We start from the raw sequence: 24,030 nt of genomic DNA on the forward strand, positions 1-24,030 counted from the left end.
CCTGTCTATAGCAGTCCTGTCTATAGCAGTCCTGTCTATAGCGGTCCTGTCTATAGTGGTCATGTCTATAGTGGTCCTGTCTTGTAGTGGTCCTGTCTTGTAGTGGTCCTGTCTATAGTGGTCCTACCTATAGTGGTCCTGTCTATAGTGGTCCTGTCTATAGTGGTTCTGTCTATAGTGGTCCTGTCTGTAGTGGTCCTGTCTATAGTGGTCCTGTCTATAGTGGTCCTGTCTATAGCGGTCCTGTCTATAGCGGTCCAGTCTATAGTGGTCCAGTCTATAGCGGTCCAGTCTATAGCGGTCCTGTCTATAGCGGTCCTGTCTATAGCGGTCCTGTCTATAGCGGTCCTGTCTATAGCGGTCCTGTCTATAGCGGTCCTGTCTATAGCGGTCCTGTCTATAGCGGTCCTGTCTATAGCGGTCCTGTCTATAGCGGTCCTGTCTATGGCGGTCCTGTCTATGGTGGTCCTGTCTATGGTGGTCCTGTCTATAGTGGTCCTGTCTATAGTGGTCCTGTCTATAGTGGTCCTGTCTGTAGTGGTCCTGTCTAGTGGTCCTGTCTTGTGGTTTTGTCTATAGTGGTCCTGTCTAGTGGTCATGTCTATGGTGGTCATGTCTTGTAGGGGTCCTGTCTATATTGGTCTTGTCTATACTGGTCCTGTCTATATTGGTCTTGTCTATAGTGGTCTTTAGTGGTCATGTCTTACAGTGGTCCTGTCTATTTCCACCTGTCTTGTATTGGTATTGTCTATAGTGGTCCTGTCTTGTAGTGGTCCTGTCTATAGTGGTCCTGTCTTGTGGTGGTCCTATCTATAGTGGTCCTGTCTATAGTGGTCCTTTCTTGTAGTGGTCCTATCTATAGTGGTCCTGTCTTGTATTGGTCTTGTCTATAGTGGTCCTGTCTTGAATTGGTCTTGTCTATAGTGGTCCTGTCTTGTAGTGGTCCTGTCTATAGTGGTCCTGTCTATAGTGGTCCTGTCTTGTCGTGGTCCTGTCTTGAATTGGTCTTGTCTATAGTGGTCCTGTCTTGTAGTGGTCCTGTCTATAGTGGTCCTGTCTATAGTGGTCCTGTCTTGTCGTGGTCCTGTCTATAGTGGTCCTGTCTTGTAGTGGTCATGTCTATAGTGGTCCTGTCTTGTCGTGGTCCTGTCTATAGTGGTCCTGTCTTGTAGTGGTACTGTCTATAGTGGTCCTGTCTATAGTGGTCCTGTCTTGTATTGGTCTTGTCTATAGTGGTCCTGTCTTGTATTGGTCTTGTCTATAGTGGTCCTGTCTATAGTGGTCCTGTCTATAGTGGTCCTGTCTATAGTGGTCCTGTCTATAGTGGTCCTGTCTTGTAGTGGTCCTGTCTGTAGTGGTCCTGTCTTGTAGTGGTCCTATCTATAGTGGTCCTGTCTTGTAGTGGTCCTGTCTTGTAGTGGTCCTGTCTATAGTGGTCCTGTCTATAGTGGTCCTGTCTATAGTGGTCCTGTCTATAGTGGTCATGTCTATAGTGGTCATGTCTATAGTGGTCCTGTCTTGTAGTGGTCCTGTCCATAGTTGTCCTGTCTTGTAATGGTCTCGTCTTGTAGTGGTCCTGTCTATAGCGGTCCTGTCTTGTAGCAGTCCTGTCTATAGTGGTCTTGTCTATAGCAGTCCTGTCTATAGTGGTCCTGTCTATAGTGGTCCTGTCTATAGCGGTCCTGTCTATAGTGGTCCTGTCTATAGTGGTCCTGTCTATAGTGGTCCTGTCTTGTGGTGGTCCTATCTATAGTGGTCCTGTCTTGTAGTGGTCCTGTCTATAGTGGTCCTTTCTTGTAGTGGTCCTATCTATAGTGGTCCTGTCTTGTATTGGTCTTGTCTATAGTGGTCCTGTCTTGAATTGGTCTTGTCTATAGTGGTCCTGTCTTGTAGTGGTCCTGTTTATAGTGGTCCTGTCTATAGTGGTCCTGTCTATAGTGGTCCTGTCTATAGTGGTCCTGTCTTGTCGTGGTCCTGTCTATAGTGGTCCTGTCTTGTAGTGGTCATGTCTATAGTGGTCCTGTCTTGTCGTGGTCCTGTCTATAGTGGTCCTGTCTTGTAGTGGTACTGTCTATAGTGGTCCTGTCTATAGTGGTCCTGTCTTGTATTGGTCTTGTCTATAGTGGTCCTGTCTTGTATTGGTCTTGTCTATAGTGGTCCTGTCTTGTATTGGTCCTGTCTATAGTGGTCCTGTCTATAGTGGTCCTGTCTATAGTGGTCCTGTCTATAGTGGTCCTGTCTAGTAGTGGTCCTGTCTATAGTGGTCCTGTCTTGTAGTGGTCCTATCTATAGTGGTCCTGTCTTGTAGTGGTCCTGTCTTGTAGTGGTCCTGTCTATAGTGGTCCTGTCTATAGTGGTCATGTCTATAGTGGTCATGTCTATAGTGGTCATGTCTTGTAGTGGTCCTGTCCATAGTTGTCCTGTCTTGTAATGGTCTCGTCTTGTAGTGGTCCTGTCTATAGCGGGCCTGTCTATAGTGGTCCTGTCTTGTAGCAGTCCTGTCTATAGTGGTCCTGTCTATAGCGGTCCTGTCTATAGTGGTCCTGTCTATAGCAGTCCTGTCTATAGCGGTCCTGTCTTGTAGCAGTCCTGTCTATAGTGGTCCTGTCTATAGCGGTCCTGTCTATAGTGGTCCTGTCTATAGCGGTCCTGTCTATAGTGGTCCTGTCTATAGTGGTCCTGTCTATAGCGGTCCTGTCTTGTAGCAGTCCTGTCTATAGTGGTCCTGTCTATAGCAGTCCTGTCTATAGCGGTCCTGTCTATAGCGGTCCTGTCTATAGTGGTCCTGTCTATAGTGGTCCTGTCTATAGTGGTCCTGTCTTGTAGTGGTCCTGTCTATAGTGGTCCTGTCGTGTAGTGGTCCTGTCTATAGCGGTCCTGTCTATAGCGGTCCTGTCTATAGTGGTCCTGTTTATAGCGGTCCTGTCTATAGTGGTCCTGTCTATAGTGGTCCTGTCTATAGCGGTCCTGTCTTGTAGCAGTCCTGTCTATAGTGGTCCTGTCTATAGCAGTCCTGTCTATAGTGGTCCTGTCTATAGTGGTCCTGTCTATAGCGGTCCTCTCTATAGCGGTCCTGTCTATAGTGGTCCTGTCGTGTATTGGTCCTGTCTATAGTGGTCCTGTCTATAGTGGTCCTACCTATAGTGGTCCTGTCTATAGCGGTCCTGTCTATAGCGGTCCTGTCTATAGCGGTCCTCTCTATAGCGGTCCTGTCTATAGCGGTCCTGTCTATAGCGGTCCTGTCTATAGCGGTCCTGTCTATAGCGGTCCTGTCTATAGCGGTCCTGTCTATAGCGGTCCTGTCTATAGCGGTCCTACCTATAGCGGTCCTGTCTATAGCGGTCCAGTCTATAGCGGTCCTGTCTATAGCGGTCCTGTCTATAGCGGTCCTGTCTATAGCGGTCCTGTCTATAGCGGTCCTGTCTATAGCGGTCCTGTCTATGGCGGTCCTGTCTATAGCGGTCCTGTCTATAGCGGTCCTGTCTATAGCGGTCCTGTCTATAGTAGTCCTGTTGTGTTCATGATAATACCCAACATCTCTGATAGACTGAAGCTCTCTGAGTCTCTGTATCTATCTTCCTGTCTGTGTGGCCTGTAGACTGAAGCTCTCTGAGTCTCTGTATCTATCATCCTGTCTGTGTGGCCTGTAGACTGAAGCTCTCTGAGTCTCTGTATCTATCTTCCTGTCTGTGTGGCCTGTAGACTGAAGCTCTCTGTATCTATCTTCCTGTCTGTGTGGCCTGTAGACTGAAGCTCTCTGGGTCTCTGTATCTATCTTCCTGTCTGTGTGGCCTGTAGACTGAAGCTCTCTGGGTCTCTGTATCTATCTTCCTGTCTGTGTGGCCTGTAGACTGAAGCTCTCTGGGTCTCTATCTATCATCCTGTCTGTGTGGCCTGTAGACTGAAGCTCTCTGGGTCTCTGTATCTATCTTCCTGTCTGTGTGGCCTGTAGACTGAAGCTCTCTGAGTCTCTGTATCTATCATCCTGTCTGTGTGGCCTGTAGACTGAAGCTCTCTGGGTCTCTGTATCTATCTTCCTGTCTGTGTGGCCTGTAGACTGAAGCTCTCTGGGTCTCTATCTATCTTCCTCTCTGTGTGGCCTGTAGACTGAAGCTCTCTGAGTGTCTGAATGAGCTTCACATGTTGACCTCTGCCTCCACCTGGTGGGGGAAAGGAAAAATAACCCATCATCCCAATATATGCTTCCTTAATGCCGTCATCCAACATTTATTTAACTAGGCAAGTCAGTTAAGAACAAATTCTTATTTTCAATGACGGCCTACCGGGGAACAGTGGGTTAACTGCCTTGTTCAGGGGCAGAATGACAGATCTTGTCAGCTCGGGGATTCGATCTTGCAACCTTTCGGTTACTAGTCCAACGCTCTAAACCACTAGGCTACCTGCCGCCCCAAACGGTACCGAAAGACATTGACAGTGATTAATTATCAGTGTCTCTCCTCTCTGTCCTCCAGCGGTCCTGCAGTCTGCTCAGATCCTCATCATCCTGGTCCTGATGACGGTAACGCTGCTGGTGATTGGCTGTCTGTTGAACCACTACAAACTGTCTGCCTGCTCCTTGACAACCAGACAGAGCCGGGCCCGGAGGCAAGCGCAACACCTACAGCAGGTCAGGACAGTGTGTCAGTGGGGGCTGCTGAGGGGAGGACGGCTCTTAATAATGTCCGGAACGGAGCGAATGGCACCAAACCCCTGGAAACCATGGAAACAGTGTGTTTGACGTGTCTGGTTCCATTCCACCCGTTCCGCTCCAGTCATTACAACCAGCCTGTCCTCCCCAATTAAGGTGCCATCACCCTCCTGTGATTTCTCTCTCTCTCTCTCTGTGTGTGTGTGTGTGTGTGTGTGTGTGTGTGTGTGTGTGTGTGTGTGTGTCTGTGTGTCGTGTGTGTGTGTGTGAACCTGTACACCAGACACCTGTCTAAACATCTGCCCCTGTACACCAGACACCGGTCTGGGCAGCTGCCCCTGTACACCAGACACCTGTCTAGACAGCTGCCCCTGTACACCAGACACCTGTCTAGACAGCTGCCCCTGTACACCAGACACCTGTCTGGACAGCTGCCCCTGTACACCAGACACCGGTCTGGGCAGCTGCCCCTGTACACCAGACACCTGTCTAGACAGCTGCCCCTGTACACCAGACACCTGTCTAGACAGCTGCCCCTGTACACCAGACACCTGTCTGGACAGCTGCCCCTGTACACCAGACACCTGTCTAGACAGCTGCCCCTGTTCACCAGACACCTGTCTAGACAGCTGCCCCTGTACACCAGACACCTGTCTAGACAGCTGCCCCTGTACACCAGACACCTGTCTAGACAGCTACTTCTGTTCACCAGACACCTGTCTAGACAGCTGCCCCTGTTCACCAGACACCTGTCTAGACAGCTGCCCCTGTACACCAGACACCTGTCTGGACAGCTGCCCCTGTACACCAGACACCTGTCTAGACAGCTGCCCCTGTTCACCAGACACCTGTCTATACAGCTGCCCCTGTACACCAGACACCTGTCTGGACAGCTGCCCCTGTACACCAGACACCTGTCTAGACAGCTGCCCCTGTACACCAGACACCTGTCTAGACAGCTGCCCCTGTTCACCAGACACCTGTCTAGACAGCTGCCCCTGTTCACCAGACACCTGTCTAGACAGCTGACCCTGTACACCAGACACCTGTCTAGACAGCTGCACCTGTGCACCAGACACCTGTCTAGACAGCTGCACCTGTACACCAGACACCTGTCTAGACAGCTGCCCCCGTTCACCAGACACCTGTCTAGACAGCTGCACCTGTACACCAGACACCTGTCTAGACAGCTGCACCTGTACACCAGACACCTGTCTAGACAGCTGCCCCCGTTCACCAGACACCTGTCTAGACAGCTGCCCCCGTACACCAGACACCTGTCTAGACAGCTGCCCCTGTACACCAGACACCTGTCTAGACAGCTGCCCCTGTACACCAGACACCTGTCTAGACAGCTGCCCCTGTTCACCAGACACCTGTCTAGACAGCTGCCCCTGTACACCAGACACCTGTCTAGACAGCTGCCCCTGTACACCACTAGAGCCAATCTGTTTAGTAATGGACCCCACTGCAGCCAATCTGTTTAGTAATGGACCCCACTGCAGCCAATCTGTTTAGTAATGGACCCCACTGCAGCCAATCTGTTTAGTAATGGACCCCCACTGCAGCCAATCTGTTTAGTAATGGACCCTACTGCAGCCAATCTGTTTAGTAATGGACCCCACTGCAGCCAATCTGTTTAGTAATGGACCCCCACTGCAGCCAATCTGTTTAGTAATGACCCCCACTGCAGCTAATCTGTTTAGTAATGGACCCCACTGGAGCCAATCTGTTTAGTAATGGACCCCACTGCAGACAATCTGTTTAGTAATGGACCCCACTGCAGCCAATCTGTTTAGTAATGGACCCCACTGGAGACAATCTGTTTAGTAATGGACCCCACTGGAGACAATCTGTTTAGTAATGGACCCCACTAGAGCCAATCTGTTTAGTAATGGACCCCACTGCAGACAATCTGTTTAGTAATGGACCCCACTGCAGCCAATCTGTTTAGTAATGGACCCCACTGCAGCCAATCTGTTTAGTAATGGACCCCACTGGAGACAATCTGTTTAGTAATGGACCCCACTGGAGACAATCTGTTTAGTAATGGACCCCACTAGAGCCAATGTGTTTAGTAATGGACCCCACTGGAGACAATCTGTTTAGTAATGGATCCCACTGCAGCCAATCTGTTTAGTAATGGACCCCACTGCAGCCAATCTGTTTAGTAATGGACCCCACTGCAGCCAATCTGTTTAGTAATGGACCCCACTGCAGCCAATCTGTTTAGTAATGGACCCCACTGCAGCCAATCTGTTTAGTAATTGACCCCACTGCAGCCAATCTGTTTAGTAATGGACCCCACTGCAGCCAATCTGTTTAGTAATGGACCCCACTGCAGCCAATCTGTTTAGTAATGGACCCCACTGCAGCCAATCTGTTTAGTAATGGACCCCACTAGAGACAATCTGTTTAGTAATGGACCCCACTGCAGCCAATCTGTTTAGTAATGGACCCCCACTGGAGCCAATCTGTTTAGTAATGGATCCCACCTGTTTAGTAATGGACCCCACTGCAGCCAATCTGTTTAGTAATGGACCCCACTGCAGCCAATCTGTTTAGTAATGGATCCCACTGCAGCCAATCTGTTTAGTAATGGACCCCACTGCAGCCAATCTGTTTAGTAATGGACCCCACTGGAGACAATCTGTTTAGTAATGGACCCCACTGCAGCCAATCTGTTTAGTAATGGACCCCACTGCAGCTAATCTGTTTAGTAATGGACCCCACTGCAGCCAATCTGTTTAGTAATGGACCCCACTGCAGCCAATCTGTTTAGTAATTGACCCCACTGCAGCCAATCTGTTTAGTAATGGACCCCACTGCAGCCAATCTGTTTAGTAATGGACCCCACTGCAGCCAATCTGTTTAGTAATGGACCCCACTGCAGCCAATCTGTTTAGTAATGGACCCCACTAGAGACAATCTGTTTAGTAATGGACCCCACTGCAGCCAGTCTGTTTAGTAATGGACCCCACTGCAGCCAATCTGTTTAGTAATGGACCCCACTGCAGCCAATCTGTTTAGTAATGGATCCCACTGCAGCCAATCTGTTTAGTAATGGACCCCACTGCAGCCAATCTGTTTAGTAATGGACCCCACTGCAGCCAATCTGTTTAGTAATGGACCCCACTGGAGACAATCTGTTTAGTAATGGACCCCACTGCAGCCAATCTGTTTAGTAATGGACCCCACTGCAGCTAATCTGTTTAGTAATGGACCCCACTGCAGCCAATCTGTTTAGTAATGGACCCCACTGCAGCCAATCTGTTTAGTAATGGACCCCACTGGAGACAATCTGTTTAGTAATGGACCCCACTGCAGCCAATCTGTTTAGTAATGGACCCCACTGCAGCCAATCTGTTTAGTAATGGACCCCACTGCAGCCAATCTGTTTAGTAATGGACCCCCACTGCAGCCAATCTGTTTAGTAATGGACCCCCACTGCAGCCAATCTGTTTAGTAATGGACCCCACTGCAGCCAATCTGTTTAGTAATGGACCCCACTGCAGCCAATCTGTTTAGTAATGGACCCCACTGCAGCCAATCTGTTTAGTAATGGACCCCACTGCAGCCAATCTGTTTAGTAATGGACCCCACTGCAGCCAATCTGTTTAGTAATGGACCCCACTGCAGCCAATCTGTTTAGTAATGGACCCCACTGCAGCCAATCTGTTTAGTAATGGACCCCACTGCAGCCAATCTGTTTAGTAATGGACCCCACTGCAGCCAATCTGTTTAGTAATGGACCCCACTGCAGCCAATCTGTTTAGTAATGGACCCCACTGCAGCCAATCTGTTTAGTAATGGACCCCACTGCAGCCAATCTGTTTAGTAATGGACCCCACTGCAGCCAATCTGTTTAGTAATGGACCCCACTGCAGCCAATCTGTTTAGTAATGGACCCCCACTGCAGCCAATCTGTTTAGTAATGGACCCCCACTGCAGCCAATCTGTTTCGTAATGACCCCCACTAGAGCCAATCTGTTTCGTAATGGACCCCACTGCAGCCAATCTGTTTAGTAATGGACCCCACTGCAGCCAATTTGTTTAGTAATGGACCCCACTGCAGCCAATCTGTTTAGTAATGGACCCCCACTGCAGCCAATCTGTTTAGTAATGACCCCCACTGCAGCCAATCTGTTTAGTAATGGACCCCACTGCAGCCAATCTGTTTAGTAATGGACCCCACTGCAGCCAATCTGTTTAGTAATGGACCCCACTGCAGCCAATCTGTTTAGTAATGACCCCCACTGCAGCCAATCTGTTTAGTAATGGACCCCACTGCAGCCAATCTGTTTAGTAATGGACCCCACTGCAGCCAATCTGTTTAGTAATGACCCCACTGCAGCCAATCTGTTTAGTAATGGACCCCACTGGAGACAATCTGTTTAGTAATGGACCCCCACTGGAGCCAATCTGTTTAGTAATGGACCCCCACTGCAGCCAATCTGTTTAGTAATGGACCCCACTGCAGCCAATCTGTTTAGTAATGGACCCCACTGGAGACAATCTGTTTAGTAATGGACCCCACTGGAGACAATCTGTTTAGTAATGGACCCCCACTAGAGACAATCTGTTTAGTAATGGACCCCACTGGAGACAATCTGTTTAGTAATGGACCCCCACTGGAGACAATCTGTTTAGTAATGGACCCCACTGGAGACAATCTGTTTAGTAATGGACCCCCACTGGAGCCAATCTGTTTAGTAATGGACCCCCACTGCAGCCAATCTGTTTAGTAATGGACCCCACTGCAGCCAATCTGTTTAGTAATGGACCCCACTGCAGCCAATCTGTTTAGTAATGGACCCCCACTGCAGCCAATCTGTTTAGTAATGACCCCCACTGCAGCTAATCTGTTTAGTAATGGACCCCACTGGAGCCAATCTGTTTAGTAATGGACCCCACTGCAGACAATCTGTTTAGTAATGGACCCCACTGCAGCCAATCTGTTTAGTAATGGACCCCACTGGAGACAATCTGTTTAGTAATGGACCCCACTGGAGACAATCTGTTTAGTAATGGACCCCACTAGAGCCAATCTGTTTAGTAATGGACCCCACTGCAGACAATCTGTTTAGTAATGGACCCCACTGCAGCCAATCTGTTTAGTAATGGACCCCACTGCAGCCAATCTGTTTAGTAATGGACCCCACTGGAGACAATCTGTTTAGTAATGGACCCCACTGGAGACAATCTGTTTAGTAATGGACCCCACTAGAGCCAATGTGTTTAGTAATGGACCCCACTGGAGACAATCTGTTTAGTAATGGATCCCACTGCAGCCAATCTGTTTAGTAATGGACCCCACTGCAGCCAATCTGTTTAGTAATGGACCCCACTGCAGCCAATCTGTTTAGTAATGGACCCCACTGCAGCCAATCTGTTTAGTAATGGACCCCACTGCAGCCAATCTGTTTAGTAATTGACCCCACTGCAGCCAATCTGTTTAGTAATGGACCCCACTGCAGCCAATCTGTTTAGTAATGGACCCCACTGCAGCCAATCTGTTTAGTAATGGACCCCACTGCAGCCAATCTGTTTAGTAATGGACCCCACTAGAGACAATCTGTTTAGTAATGGACCCCACTGCAGCCAATCTGTTTAGTAATGGACCCCCACTGGAGCCAATCTGTTTAGTAATGGATCCCACCTGTTTAGTAATGGACCCCACTGCAGCCAATCTGTTTAGTAATGGACCCCACTGCAGCCAATCTGTTTAGTAATGGATCCCACTGCAGCCAATCTGTTTAGTAATGGACCCCACTGCAGCCAATCTGTTTAGTAATGGACCCCACTGCAGCCAATCTGTTTAGTAATGGACCCCACTGGAGACAATCTGTTTAGTAATGGACCCCACTGCAGCCAATCTGTTTAGTAATGGACCCCACTGCAGCCAATCTGTTTAGTAATGGACCCCACTGCAGCCAATCTGTTTAGTAATGGACCCCACTAGAGACAATCTGTTTAGTAATGGACCCCACTGCAGCCAATCTGTTTAGTAATGGACCCCACTGCAGCCAATCTGTTTAGTAATGGACCCCACTGCAGCCAATCTGTTTAGTAATGGATCCCACTGCAGCCAATCTGTTTAGTAATGGACCCCACTGCAGCCAATCTGTTTAGTAATGGACCCCACTGCAGCCAATCTGTTTAGTAATGGACCCCACTGCAGCCAATCTGTTTAGTAATGGACCCCACTGCAGCCAATCTGTTTAGTAATGGACCCCACTGCAGCCAATCTGTTTAGTAATGGACCCCCACTGCAGCCAATCTGTTTAGTAATGACCCCCACTGCAGCCAATCTGTTTAGTAATGGACCCCACTGCAGCCAATCTGTTTAGTAATGGACCCCACTGCAGCCAATCTGTTTAGTAATGGACCCCACTGCAGCCAATCTGTTTAGTAATGGACCCCACTGCAGCCAATCTGTTTAGTAATGGACCCCACTGCAGCCAATCTGTTTAGTAATGGACCCCACTGCAGCCAATCTGTTTAGTAATGGACCCCCACTGCAGCCAATCTGTTTAGTAATGGACCCCCACTGCAGCCAATCTGTTTCGTAATGACCCCCACTAGAGCCAATCTGTTTCGTAATGGACCCCACTGCAGCCAATCTGTTTAGTAATGGACCCCACTGCAGCCAATTTGTTTAGTAATGGACCCCACTGCAGCCAATCTGTTTAGTAATGGACCCCCACTGCAGCCAATCTGTTTAGTAATGACCCCCACTGCAGCCAATCTGTTTAGTAATGGACCCCACTGCAGCCAATCTGTTTAGTAATGGACCCCACTGCAGCCAATCTGTTTAGTAATGGACCCCACTGCAGCCAATCTGTTTAGTAATGACCCCCACTGCAGCCAATCTGTTTAGTAATGGACCCCACTGCAGCCAATCTGTTTAGTAATGGACCCCACTGCAGCCAATCTGTTTAGTAATGGACCCCACTGCAGCCAATCTGTTTAGTAATGACCCCACTGCAGCCAATCTGTTTAGTAATGGACCCCACTGGAGACAATCTGTTTAGTAATGGACCCCCACTGGAGCCAATCTGTTTAGTAATGGACCCCCACTGCAGCCAATCTGTTTAGTAATGGACCCCACTGCAGCCAATCTGTTTAGTAATGGACCCCACTGGAGACAATCTGTTTAGTAATGGACCCCACTGGAGACAATCTGTTTAGTAATGGACCCCCACTAGAGACAATCTGTTTAGTAATGGACCCCACTGGAGACAATCTGTTTAGTAATGGACCCCCACTGGAGACAATCTGTTTAGTAATGGACCCCACTGGAGACAATCTGTTTAGTAATGGACCCCCACTGGAGCCAATCTGTTTAGTAATGGACCCCCACTGCAGCCAATCTGTTTAGTAATGGACCCCACTGCAGCCAATCTGTTTAGTAATGGACCCCACTGCAGCCAATCTGTTTAGTAATGGACCCCCACTGCAGCCAATCTGTTTAGTAATGACCCCCACTGCAGCTAATCTGTTTAGTAATGGACCCCACTGGAGCCAATCTGTTTAGTAATGGACCCCACTGCAGACAATCTGTTTAGTAATGGACCCCACTGCAGCCAATCTGTTTAGTAATGGACCCCACTGGAGACAATCTGTTTAGTAATGGACCCCACTGGAGACAATCTGTTTAGTAATGGACCCCACTAGAGCCAATCTGTTTAGTAATGGACCCCACTGCAGACAATCTGTTTAGTAATGGACCCCACTGCAGCCAATCTGTTTAGTAATGGACCCCACTGCAGCCAATCTGTTTAGTAATGGACCCCACTGGAGACAATCTGTTTAGTAATGGACCCCACTGGAGACAATCTGTTTAGTAATGGACCCCACTAGAGCCAATGTGTTTAGTAATGGACCCCACTGGAGACAATCTGTTTAGTAATGGATCCCACTGCAGCCAATCTGTTTAGTAATGGACCCCACTGCAGCCAATCTGTTTAGTAATGGACCCCACTGCAGCCAATCTGTTTAGTAATGGACCCCACTGCAGCCAATCTGTTTAGTAATGGACCCCACTGCAGCCAATCTGTTTAGTAATTGACCCCACTGCAGCCAATCTGTTTAGTAATGGACCCCACTGCAGCCAATCTGTTTAGTAATGGACCCCACTGCAGCCAATCTGTTTAGTAATGGACCCCACTGCAGCCAATCTGTTTAGTAATGGACCCCACTAGAGACAATCTGTTTAGTAATGGACCCCACTGCAGCCAATCTGTTTAGTAATGGACCCCCACTGGAGCCAATCTGTTTAGTAATGGATCCCACCTGTTTAGTAATGGACCCCACTGCAGCCAATCTGTTTAGTAATGGACCCCACTGCAGCCAATCTGTTTAGTAATGGATCCCACTGCAGCCAATCTGTTTAGTAATTGACCCCACTGCAGCCAATCTGTTTAGTAATGGACCCCACTGCAGCCAATCTGTTTAGTAATGGACCCCACTGGAGACAATCTGTTTAGTAATGGACCCCACTGCAGCCAATCTGTTTAGTAATGGACCCCACTGCAGCCAATCTGTTTAGTAATGGACCCCACTGCAGCCAATCTGTTTAGTAATGGACCCCACTAGAGACAATCTGTTTAGTAATGGACCCCACTGCAGCCAATCTGTTTAGTAATGGACCCCACTGCAGCCAATCTGTTTAGTAATGGACCCCACTGCAGCCAATCTGTTTAGTAATGGATCCCACTGCAGCCAATCTGTTTAGTAATGGACCCCACTGCAGCCAATCTGTTTAGTAATGGACCCCACTGCAGCCAATCTGTTTAGTAATGGACCCCACTGGAGACAATCTGTTTAGTAATGGACCCCACTGCAGCCAATCTGTTTAGTAATGGACCCCACTGCAGCTAATCTGTTTAGTAATGGACCCCACTGCAGACAATCTGTTTAGTAATGGACCCCACTGCAGCCAATCTGTTTAGTAATGGACCCCACTGCAGCCAATCTGTTTAGTAATGGACCCCACTGGAGACAATCTGTTTAGTAATGGACCCCACTGCAGCCAATCTGTTTAGTAATGGACCCCACTGCAGCCAATCTGTTTAGTAATGGACCCCACTGCAGCCAATCTGTTTAGTAATGGACCCCCACTGCAGCCAATCTGTTTAGTAATGGACCCCCACTGCAGCCAATCTGTTTAGTAATGGACCCCACTGCAGCCAATCTGTTTAGTAATGGACCCCACTGCAGCCAATCTGTTTAGTAATGGACCCCCACTGCAGCCAATCTGTTTAGTAATGGACCCCACTGCAGCCAATCTGTTTAGTAATGGACCCCACTGCAGCCAATCTGTTTAGTAATGGACCCCCACTGCAGCCAATCTGTTTAGTAATGGACCCCCACTGCAGCCAATCTGTTTAGTAATGGACCCCACTGCAGCCAATCTGTTTAGTAATGGACCCCACTGCAGCCAATCTGTTTAGTAATGGACCCCACTGCAGCCAATCTGTTTAGTAATGGACCCCACTGCAGCCAATCTGTTTAGTAATGGACCCCACTGCAGCCAATCTGTTTAGTAATGGACCCCACTGCAGCCAATCTGTTTAGTAATGGACCCCACTGCAGCCAATCTGTTTAGTAATGGACCCCACTGCAGCCAATCTGTTTAGTAATGGACCCCCACTGCAGCCAATCTGTTTAGTAATGGACCCCCACTGCAGCCAATCTGTTTCGTAATGACCCCCACTAGAGCCAATCTGTTTCGTAATGGACCCCACTGCAGCCAATCTGTTTAGTAATGGACCCCACTGCAGCCAATTTGTTTAGTAATGGACCCCACTGCAGCCAATCTGTTTAGTAATGGACCCCCACTGCAGCCAATCTGTTTAGTAATGACCCCCACTGCAGCCAATCTGTTTAGTAATGGACCCCACTGCAGCCAATCTGTTTAGTAATGGACCCCACTGCAGCCAATCTGTTTAGTAATGGACCCCACTGCAGCCAATCTGTTTAGTAATGACCCCCACTGCAGCCAATCTGTTTAGTAATGGACCCCACTGCAGCCAATCTGTTTAGTAATGGACCCCACTGCAGCCAATCTGTTTAGTAATGGACCCCACTGCAGCCAATCTGTTTAGTAATGACCCCACTGCAGCCAATCTGTTTAGTAATGGACCCCACTGGAGACAATCTGTTTAGTAATGGACCCCCACTGGAGCCAATCTGTTTAGTAATGGACCCCCACTGCAGCCAATCTGTTTAGTAATGGACCCCACTGCAGCCAATCTGTTTAGTAATGGACCCCACTGGAGACAATCTGTTTAGTAATGGACCCCACTGGAGACAATCTGTTTAGTAATGGACCCCCACTAGAGACAATCTGTTTAGTAATGGACCCCACTGGAGACAATCTGTTTAGTAATGGACCCCCACTGGAGACAATCTGTTTAGTAATGGACCCCACTGGAGACAATCTGTTTAGTAATGGACCCCCACTGGAGCCAATCTGTTTAGTAATGGACCCCACTGGAGCCAATCTGTTTAGTATCCAATGATCCAAGTGTTTTTTATCCTAATCTGTAAATTATATGCATATTCTACGATCTGGGCCAGAGAAAATGTCAGTTTACGTTGGTCACGTTATTAATAAAAAAATCGGACCCCTAGCGCTAAGAGGTTTTAACAACCTACCACCCCACTCCACTATTTAAATACCCTACCATCTACCATCTAACCCTTCACTCATCATATCCAAGATGGCGTAGCAGTGTAGACGTGTTTGTTTAGTCCTCTCGTGTACGTTTGTATTTTTCGTATTTCTTGTATATACTTTAATTTTTTTTTTCTATCTCTTTTCGATTTTTAATTCGATTATACCTTCTGGTAACCTACCTCACCCACTGTGATACGGAATCGCTATTATTATTATTTTTTTTACTTTGGAACACATTCAAGAACCCCCAGTAGCTAACCAGCTAATCAGCTACAAGCTATTTAGCCATTTTTAGCCGCTGCTAGCAGCTTTTACCTTCTGCACAGACACCAGCCCTGTTATTAGCCTGGATATCACTCACCAATTTACCAGCATCGGACTGTCTCTCGACAACAACGCCGGATTCCTGCCGTAATCCCTGAGCCACTACTTCTGATCCTCACAGCTAGCTTGCAGCTAGCGCAGCTAGCGCCACTGCCACGAAGCTAGCACCAGTTAGCAAACACAATTCTACAATCACAACCTCTCTTTCGCCATCGCCATCCGGCTTGGATTCTCTGTCGACACGACCACGTCTGGTCTGCAGACGAATACCCCATCCGCTGTGCCCTCAACCGGCCTCCGTCTGAGCAGACCCCCTCCGTCTGAGCAGACCACCCCCCGGGCTACTAACTTTAAACGCCGCGTGCTAGCTTAGTGGCGGCTTCCCTGCTCCATCTACGGCTGCCCCCTGGACACTATGATCACTTGGCTACATAGCTGATGCCTGCCGGACTGTCCATTAATTCACGGTACTCCATTCTGTTTATTTGTGTTTCATCTGTCGGCTCTGTGTTTTAACTCAGGCTCTGTGTGTAGTTAATCCGACCCTCTCTGCCTAGTCGTCGCCATTTTTACCTGCTGTTGCTGTGTTAGCTGACTAGCTGCTGTTATCTCACCTGTTGTTTTAGCTAGCTCTCCCAATCAAGACCTGCAATCACTTTATGCCTTACTGTATGTCTCTCTCAAATATCAATATGCCTTGTATACTGTTGTTCAGGCAAGTTATCATTGTTTTGGTTTGCAATGGACCCCGTAGTTCCACTCTCCGTACCTCTGATACCTCCTTTGTCCCACCTCCCACACATGCGGTGACCTCACCCATTGAGACCAGCATGTCCAGAGATACAACCTCTCTTATCATCACCCAGTGCCTGGGCTTGCCTCCGCTGTACCCGTGCCCCACCATACCCCTGTCTGCACATTATGCCCAGAATCTATTCTACCACGCCCATAAATCTGCTCCTTTTATTCCTTGTCCCCAACGCTCTAGGCGACCAGTTTTGATAGCCTTTAGCCGCACCCTCATCCTACTACTCCTCTGTTCCTCGGGTGATGTGGAGGTAAACCCAGGCCCTGCATGTCCCCAGGCACCCTCATTTGTTGACTTCTGTGATCGAAAAAGCCTTGGCCTCATGCATGTCAACATCAGAAGCCTCCTCCCTAAGTTTGTCTTACTCACCGCTTTAGCACACTCTGCCAACCCTGATGTCCTTGCCGTGTCTGAATCCTGGCTTAGGAAGGCCACCAAAAATTCTGAGATTTCCATACCCAACTATAACACTTTCCGTCAAGATAGAACTGCCAAAGGGAGAGGAGTTGCAATCTACTGCAGAGATAGCCTGCAAAGTTCTGTCATACTTTCCAGGTCTATGCCCAAACAGTTCGAACTTCTAATTTTTAAAATTAATCTCTCCAGAAATAAGTCTCTCACTGTTGCCGCCTGCTACCGACCCCCCTCAGCTCCCAGCTGTGCCCTGGACACCATCTGTGAATTGATCGCTCCCCATCTAGCTTCAGAGTTTGTTCTGTTAGGTGACCTAAACTGGGATATGCTTAACACCCCGGCAGTCCTACAATCTAAGCTAGATGCCCTCAATCTCACACAAATCATCAAGGAACCCACCAGGTACAACCCTAAATCCGTAAACATGGGCACCCTAATAGACATTATCCTGACCAACTTGCCCTCCAAATACACCTCTGCTGTCTTCAATCAAGATCTCAGCGATCACTGCCTCATTGCCTGTATCCGCTACGGGTCCGTGGTCAAACGACCACCCCTCATCACTGTCAAACGCTCCCTAAAACACTTCTGCGAGCAGGCCTTTCTAATCGACCTGGCCCGGGTACCCTGGAAGGATATTGACCTCATCCCGTCAGTTGAGGATGCCTGGTCATTCTTTAAAAGTTACTTCCTCACCATATTAGACAAGCATGCTCCGTTCAAAAAATGCAGAACTAAGAACAGATATAGCCCTTGGTTCACTCCAGACCTGACTGCCCTCGACCAGCACAAAAACATCCTGTGGCGAACTGCAATAGCATCGAAGAGCCCCCGCGATATGAAACTGTTCAGGGAAGTCAGGAACCAATACACGCAGTCAGTCAGGAAAGCAAAGGCCAGCTTTTTCAAGCAGAAATTTGCATCCTGTAGCTCTAACTCCAAAAGGTTCTGGGATACTGTAAAGTCCATGGAGAACAAGAGCACCTCCTCCCAGCTGCCCACTGCACTGAGGCTAGGTAACACGGTCACCACCGATAAATCCGTGATAATCGAAAACTTCAACAAGCATTTCTCAATGGCTGGCCATGCCTTCCTCCTGGCGACTCCAACCTTGGCCAACAGCCCCGCCCCCCCGCTGCTACTCGCCCAAGCCTCCCCAGCTTCTCCTTTACCCAAATCCAGATAGCAGATGTTCTGAAAGAGCTGGAAAACCTGGACCCATACAAATCAGCTGGGCTTGACAATCTGGACCCCCTATTTCTGAAACTGTCCGCCGCCATTGTCGCACCCCCTATTACCAGTCTGTTCAACCTCTCCTTCGTATCATCTGAGATCCCCAAGGATTGGAAAGCTGCCGCGGTCATCCCCCTCTTCAAAGGGGGAGACACCCTGGACCCAAACTGTTACAGACCTATATCCATTCTGCCCTGCCTATCTAAGGTCTTCGAAAGCCAAGTCAACAAACAGATCACTGACCATCTCGAATCCCACCGTACCTTCTCCGCTGTGCAATCCGGTTTCCGAGCCGGTCACGGGTGCACCTCAGCCACGCTCAAGGTACTAAACGATATCATAACCGCCATCGATAAAAGACAGTACTGTGCAGCCGTCTTCATCGACCTGGCCAAGGCTTTCGACTCTGTCAATCACCATATTCTTATCGGCAGACTCAGTAGCCTCGGTTTTTCTAATGACTGCCTTGCCTGGTTCACCAACTACTTTGCAGACAGAGTTCAGTGTGTCAAATTGGAGGGCATGTTGTCCGGTCCTCTGGCAGTCTCTATGGGGGTACTACAGGGTTCAATTCTTGGGCCGACTCTTTTCTCTGTATATATCAATGATGTTGCTCTTGCTGCGGGCGATTCCCTGATCCACCTCTACGCAGACGACACCATTCTGTATACTTCCGGCCCTTCCTTGGACACTGTGCTATCTAACCTCCAAACGAGCTTCAATGCCATACAACACTCCTTCCGTGGCCTCCAACTGCTCTTAAACGCTAGTAAAACCAAATGCATGCTTTTCAACCGTTCGCTGCCTGCACCCGCACGCCCGACTAGCATCACCACCCTGGACGGTTCCGACCTAGAATATGTGGACATCTATAAGTACCTAGGTGTCTGGCTAGACTGCAAACTCTCCTTCCAGACTCATATCAAACATCTCCAATCCAAAATCAAATCTAGAGTCGGCTTTCTATTTCGCAACAAAGCCTCCTTCACTCACGCCGCCAAACTTACCCTAGTAAAACTGACTATCCTACGGATCCTCGACTTCGGCGATGTCATCTACAAAATAGCTTCCAATACTCTACTCAGCAAACTGGATGCAGTCTATCACAGTGCCATCCGTTTTGTTACTAAAGCACCTTATACGACCCACCACTGCGACCTGTATGCCCTAGTCGGCTGGCCCTCGCTACATGTTCGTCGTCAGACCCACTGGCTCCAGGTCATCTACAAGGCTATGCTAGGTAAAGTGCCGCCTTATCTCAGTTCACTGGTCACGATGGCTACATCCACCCGTAGCACGCGCTCCAGCAGGTGTATCTCACTGATCATCCCTAAAGCCAAAACCTCATTTGGACGCCTTTCCTTCCAGTTCTCTGCTGCCTGCGACTGGAACGAATTGCAAAAATCTCTGAAGTTGGAGACTTTTATCTCCCTCAACAACTTTAAACATCTGCTATCCGAGCAGCTAACCGATCGCTGCAGCTGTACATAGTCCATCGGTATATAGCCCACCCAATTTACCTACCTCACCCCCCATACTGCTTTTATTTATTTACTTTTCTGCTCTTTTGCACACCAGTATCTCTACTTGCACATGATCATCTGATGATTTATCACTCCAGTGTTAATCTGCTAAATTGTAATTATTCGATTTATTGCCTACCTCCTCATGCCTTTTGCACACATTGTATATAGATTCTCTTTTTTTCTACCATGTTATTGACTTGTTTATTGTTTACTCCATGTGTAACTCTGTGTTGTTGTCTGTTCACACTGCTATGCTTTATCTTGGCCAGGTCGCAGTTGCAAATGAGAACTTGTTCTCAACTAGCCTACCTGGTTAAATAAAGGTGAAATAAAAAAATAAAAATAGTAATGGAGCCCACTGGAGACAATCTGTTTAGTAATGGACCCCACTGGAGACAATCTGTTTAGTAATGGACCCCACTGGAGACAATCTGTTTAGTAATGGACCCCACTGGAGACAATCTGTTTAGTAATGGACCCCACTGGAGACAATCTGTTTAGTAATGGACCCCACTGGAGACAATCTGTTTAGTAATGGACCCCACTGGAGACAATCTGTTTAGTAATGGACCCCACTGGAGACAATCTGTTTAGTAATGGACCCCACTGGAGACAATCTGTTTAGTAATGGACCCCACTGGAGACAATCTGTTTAGTAATGGACCCCACTGGAGACAATCTGTTTAGTAATGGACCCCACTGGAGACAATCTGTTTAGTAATGGACCCCACTGGAGACAATCTGTTTAGTAATGGACCCCACTGGAGACAATCTGTTTAGTAATGGACCCCACTGGAGACAATCTGTTTAGTAATGGACCCCACTGGAGACAATCTGTTTAGTAATGGACCCCACTGGAGACAATCTGTTTAGTAATGGACCCCACTGGAGACAATCTGTTTAGTAATGGACCCCACTGGAGACAATCTGTTTAGTAATGGACCCCACTGGAGACAATCTGTTTAGTAATGGACCCCACTGGAGACAATCTGTTTAGTAATGGACCCCACTGGAGACAATCTGTTTAGTAATGGACCCCACTGGAGACAATCTGTTTAGTAATGGAGCCCACTGGAGACAATCTGTTTAGTAATGGACCCCACTGGAGACAATCTGTTTAGTAATGGACCCCACTGGAGACAATCTGTTTAGTAATGGACCCCACTGGAGACAATCTGTTTAGTAATGGACCCCACTGGAGACAATCTGTTTAGTAATGGACCCCACTGGAGACAATCTGTTTAGTAATGGACCCCACTGGAGACAATCTGTTTAGTAATGGACCCCACTGGAGACAATCTGTTTAGTAATGGACCCCACTGGAGACAATCTGTTTAGTAATGGACCCAACTGGAGACAATCTGTTTAGTAATGGACCCCACTGGAGACAATCTGTTTAGTAATGGACCCCACTGGAGACAATCTGTTTAGTAATGGAGCCCACTGGAGACAATCTGTTTAGTAATGGACCCCACTGGAGACAATCTGTTTAGTAATGGACCCCACTGGAGACAATCTGTTTAGTAATGGACCCCACTGGAGACAATCTGTTTAGTAATGGACCCCATTGTTCCGTATTGATAATTATTATAATAATTATCTAACCCTCTATCTATCTGTCTCTGTGTCTAGGTGGTGTATCTATCTAATCCTCTATCTGTCTGTCTGTCTCTGTGTCTAGGTTCTGTATCCGTCTAACCCTCTATCTATCTGTCTGTCTGTCTCTGTGTCTAGGTTCTGTATCCGTCTAACCCTCTATCTATCTGTCTGTCTGTCTCTGTGTCTAGGTTCTGTATCTGTCTAACCCTCTATCTATCTGTCTGTCTGTCTCTGTGTCTAGGTTCTGTATCTGTCTAACCCTCTATCTATCTGTCTGTCTGTCTCTGTGTCTAGGTGGTGTATCTGTCTAACCCTCTATCTATCTGTCTGTCTGTCTCTGTGTCTAGGTTCTGTATCTGTCTAACCCTCTATCTATCTATCTGTCTGTCTGTCTCTGTGTCTAGGTTCTGTATCTGTCTAACCCTCTATCTATCTATCTGTCTGTCTGTCTCTGTGTCTAGGTTCTGTATCTGTCTAACCCTCTATCTGTCTGTCTCTGTGTCTAGGTGGTGTATGTGCCCCAGGCCAGAGAGAGGTTCACAGCCCCCTCCTTTATGTACCGGGAGCGTTTCAGTCGCTTCCAGCCCACCTACCCCTACCTGACCCACGACATCCACCTTCCCCCCAGCATCTCCCTGTCTGACGGAGAGGAGCCCCCGCCCTACCAGGGCCACTGTACCTTACAGCTGAGGGACCCAGAGCAGCAGCTGGAGTTGAACAGAGAGTCGGTCAGGGCCCCCCCCAACAGAACCATCTTCCACAGTGATGTGATAGACAGTGGAGGGAGGGGAGGAGGGCCGAGACCACCCAGCAGCAACTCTGGTATCAGCGTAGCCAATAGCAGCAGCCACGGACGCATGGAACGCCCGCCTCCGGCATATTGCGAGGTGATTGGTCAGCACTACCCTGGCTTTTTTCACCACCCGCACAGCAATAACCCACTCGGGACCTGGACCGGGGGCGTGACCAGCCAGCAGGGCCAATCAGAAAGCACAATACCTGCCAAGGCCAGGAAAGGGGAGGAGCTGAGGTGAGATGGAGGAGGGACTACGCTGTCTGAGACTCCTCCCCCCTGTAAAGAGGTGTGGCCAATCTCTCTATGGACCGACACTCCCAGGATGGACAACAAAACATAACATTATCCACCTGCTACAACTAAACACAACATTACCAACCTGCTACAACTAAACATAACATTATCCACCTGCTACAACACAACATTATCAACCTGCTACAACTAAACACAACATTATCAACCTGCTACAACTAAACACAACATTACCAACCTGCTACAACTAAACACAACATTACCAACCTGTTACAACTAAACACAACATTATCAACCTGTTACAACTAAACACAACATTATCCACCTGCTACAACTAAACACAACATTATCAACCTGCTACAACTAAACACAACATTATCCACCTGCTACAACTAAACACAACATTATCAACCTGCTATAACTAAACACAACATTATCAACCTGCTACAACTAAACACAACATTATCAACCTGCTACAACTAAACACAACATTACCAACCTGCTACAACTAAACACAACATTATCTACCAGCTACAACTAAACACAACATTACCAACCTGCTACAACTAAACACAACATTATCAACCTGCTACAACTAAACACAACATTACCAACCTGCTACAACTAAACACAACATTATCAACCTGTTACAACTAAACACAACATTATCAACCTGTTACAACTAAACACAACATTATCAACCTGCTACAACTAAACACAACATTACCAACCTGCTACAACACAACATAACATTACCAACCTGCTATAACTAAACACAACATTATCAACCTGCTACAACTAAACACAACATTATCCACCTGTTACAACTAAACACAACATTATCCACCTGATACAACACAACATTATCAACCTGCTACAACTAAACACAACATTATCAACCTGCTACAACTAAACACAACATTATCAACCTGCTACAACTAAACACAACATTACCAACCTGCTACAACTATACACAACATTATCAACCTGCTACAACTAAACACAACATTATCCACCTGCTACAACACAACATTATCAACCTGCTACAACTAAACACAACATTATCCACCTACTACAACACAACATTATCAACCTGCTACAACTAAACACAACATTATCCACCTGCTACAACACAACATTATCAACCTGCTACAACTAAACACAACATTATCAACCTGCTACAACTAAACACAACATTATCAACCTGTTACAACTAAACACAACATTATCAACCTGCTACAACTAAACACAACATTATCCACCTGTTACAACACAACATTACCAACCTGCTACAACTAAACACAACATTATCAACCTGTTACAACTAAACACAACATTACCAACCTGCTACAACTAAACACAACATTATCAACCTGCTACAACTAAACACAACATTATCAACCTGCTACAACTAAACACAACATTATCCACCTGCTACAACTAAACACAACATTATCCACCTGCTACAACTAAACACAACATTACCAACCTGCTACAACTAAACACAACATTATCAACCTGCTACAACTAAACACAACATTATCAACCTGCTACAACATTATCAACCTGTTACAACTAAACACAACATTATCAACCTGTTACAACACAACATTACCAACCTGTTACAACTAAACACAACATTACCAACCTGCTACAACTAAACACAACATTACCAACCTCCTACAACTAAACACAACATTACCAACCTGCTACAACTAAACACAACATTATCCACCTGCTATGACT

The 24,030-nt window shown here is 47.5% G+C and overlaps 1 protein-coding gene across 1 annotated transcript; it reads left to right on the forward strand.

Moving 5' to 3' along the window:
- Positions 1–4,472: 4,472 nt before the first annotated feature.
- Positions 4,473–22,270, forward strand: ldlrad4b (low density lipoprotein receptor class A domain containing 4b; the record flags this gene model as incomplete). The annotated part of the gene is made up of 2 exons (XM_038987495.1): positions 4,473–4,627; positions 21,743–22,270. Coding segments are annotated over 2 exons (683 nt in total), but the record flags the coding sequence as incomplete, so codon positions are not given.
- Positions 22,271–24,030: the final 1,760 nt, after the last annotated feature.

This window comes from Salvelinus namaycush, unplaced genomic scaffold, assembly GCF_016432855.1.
Source record: "Salvelinus namaycush isolate Seneca unplaced genomic scaffold, SaNama_1.0 Scaffold744, whole genome shotgun sequence".
Classification (NCBI taxonomy): domain Eukaryota; kingdom Metazoa; phylum Chordata; class Actinopteri; order Salmoniformes; family Salmonidae; genus Salvelinus; species Salvelinus namaycush.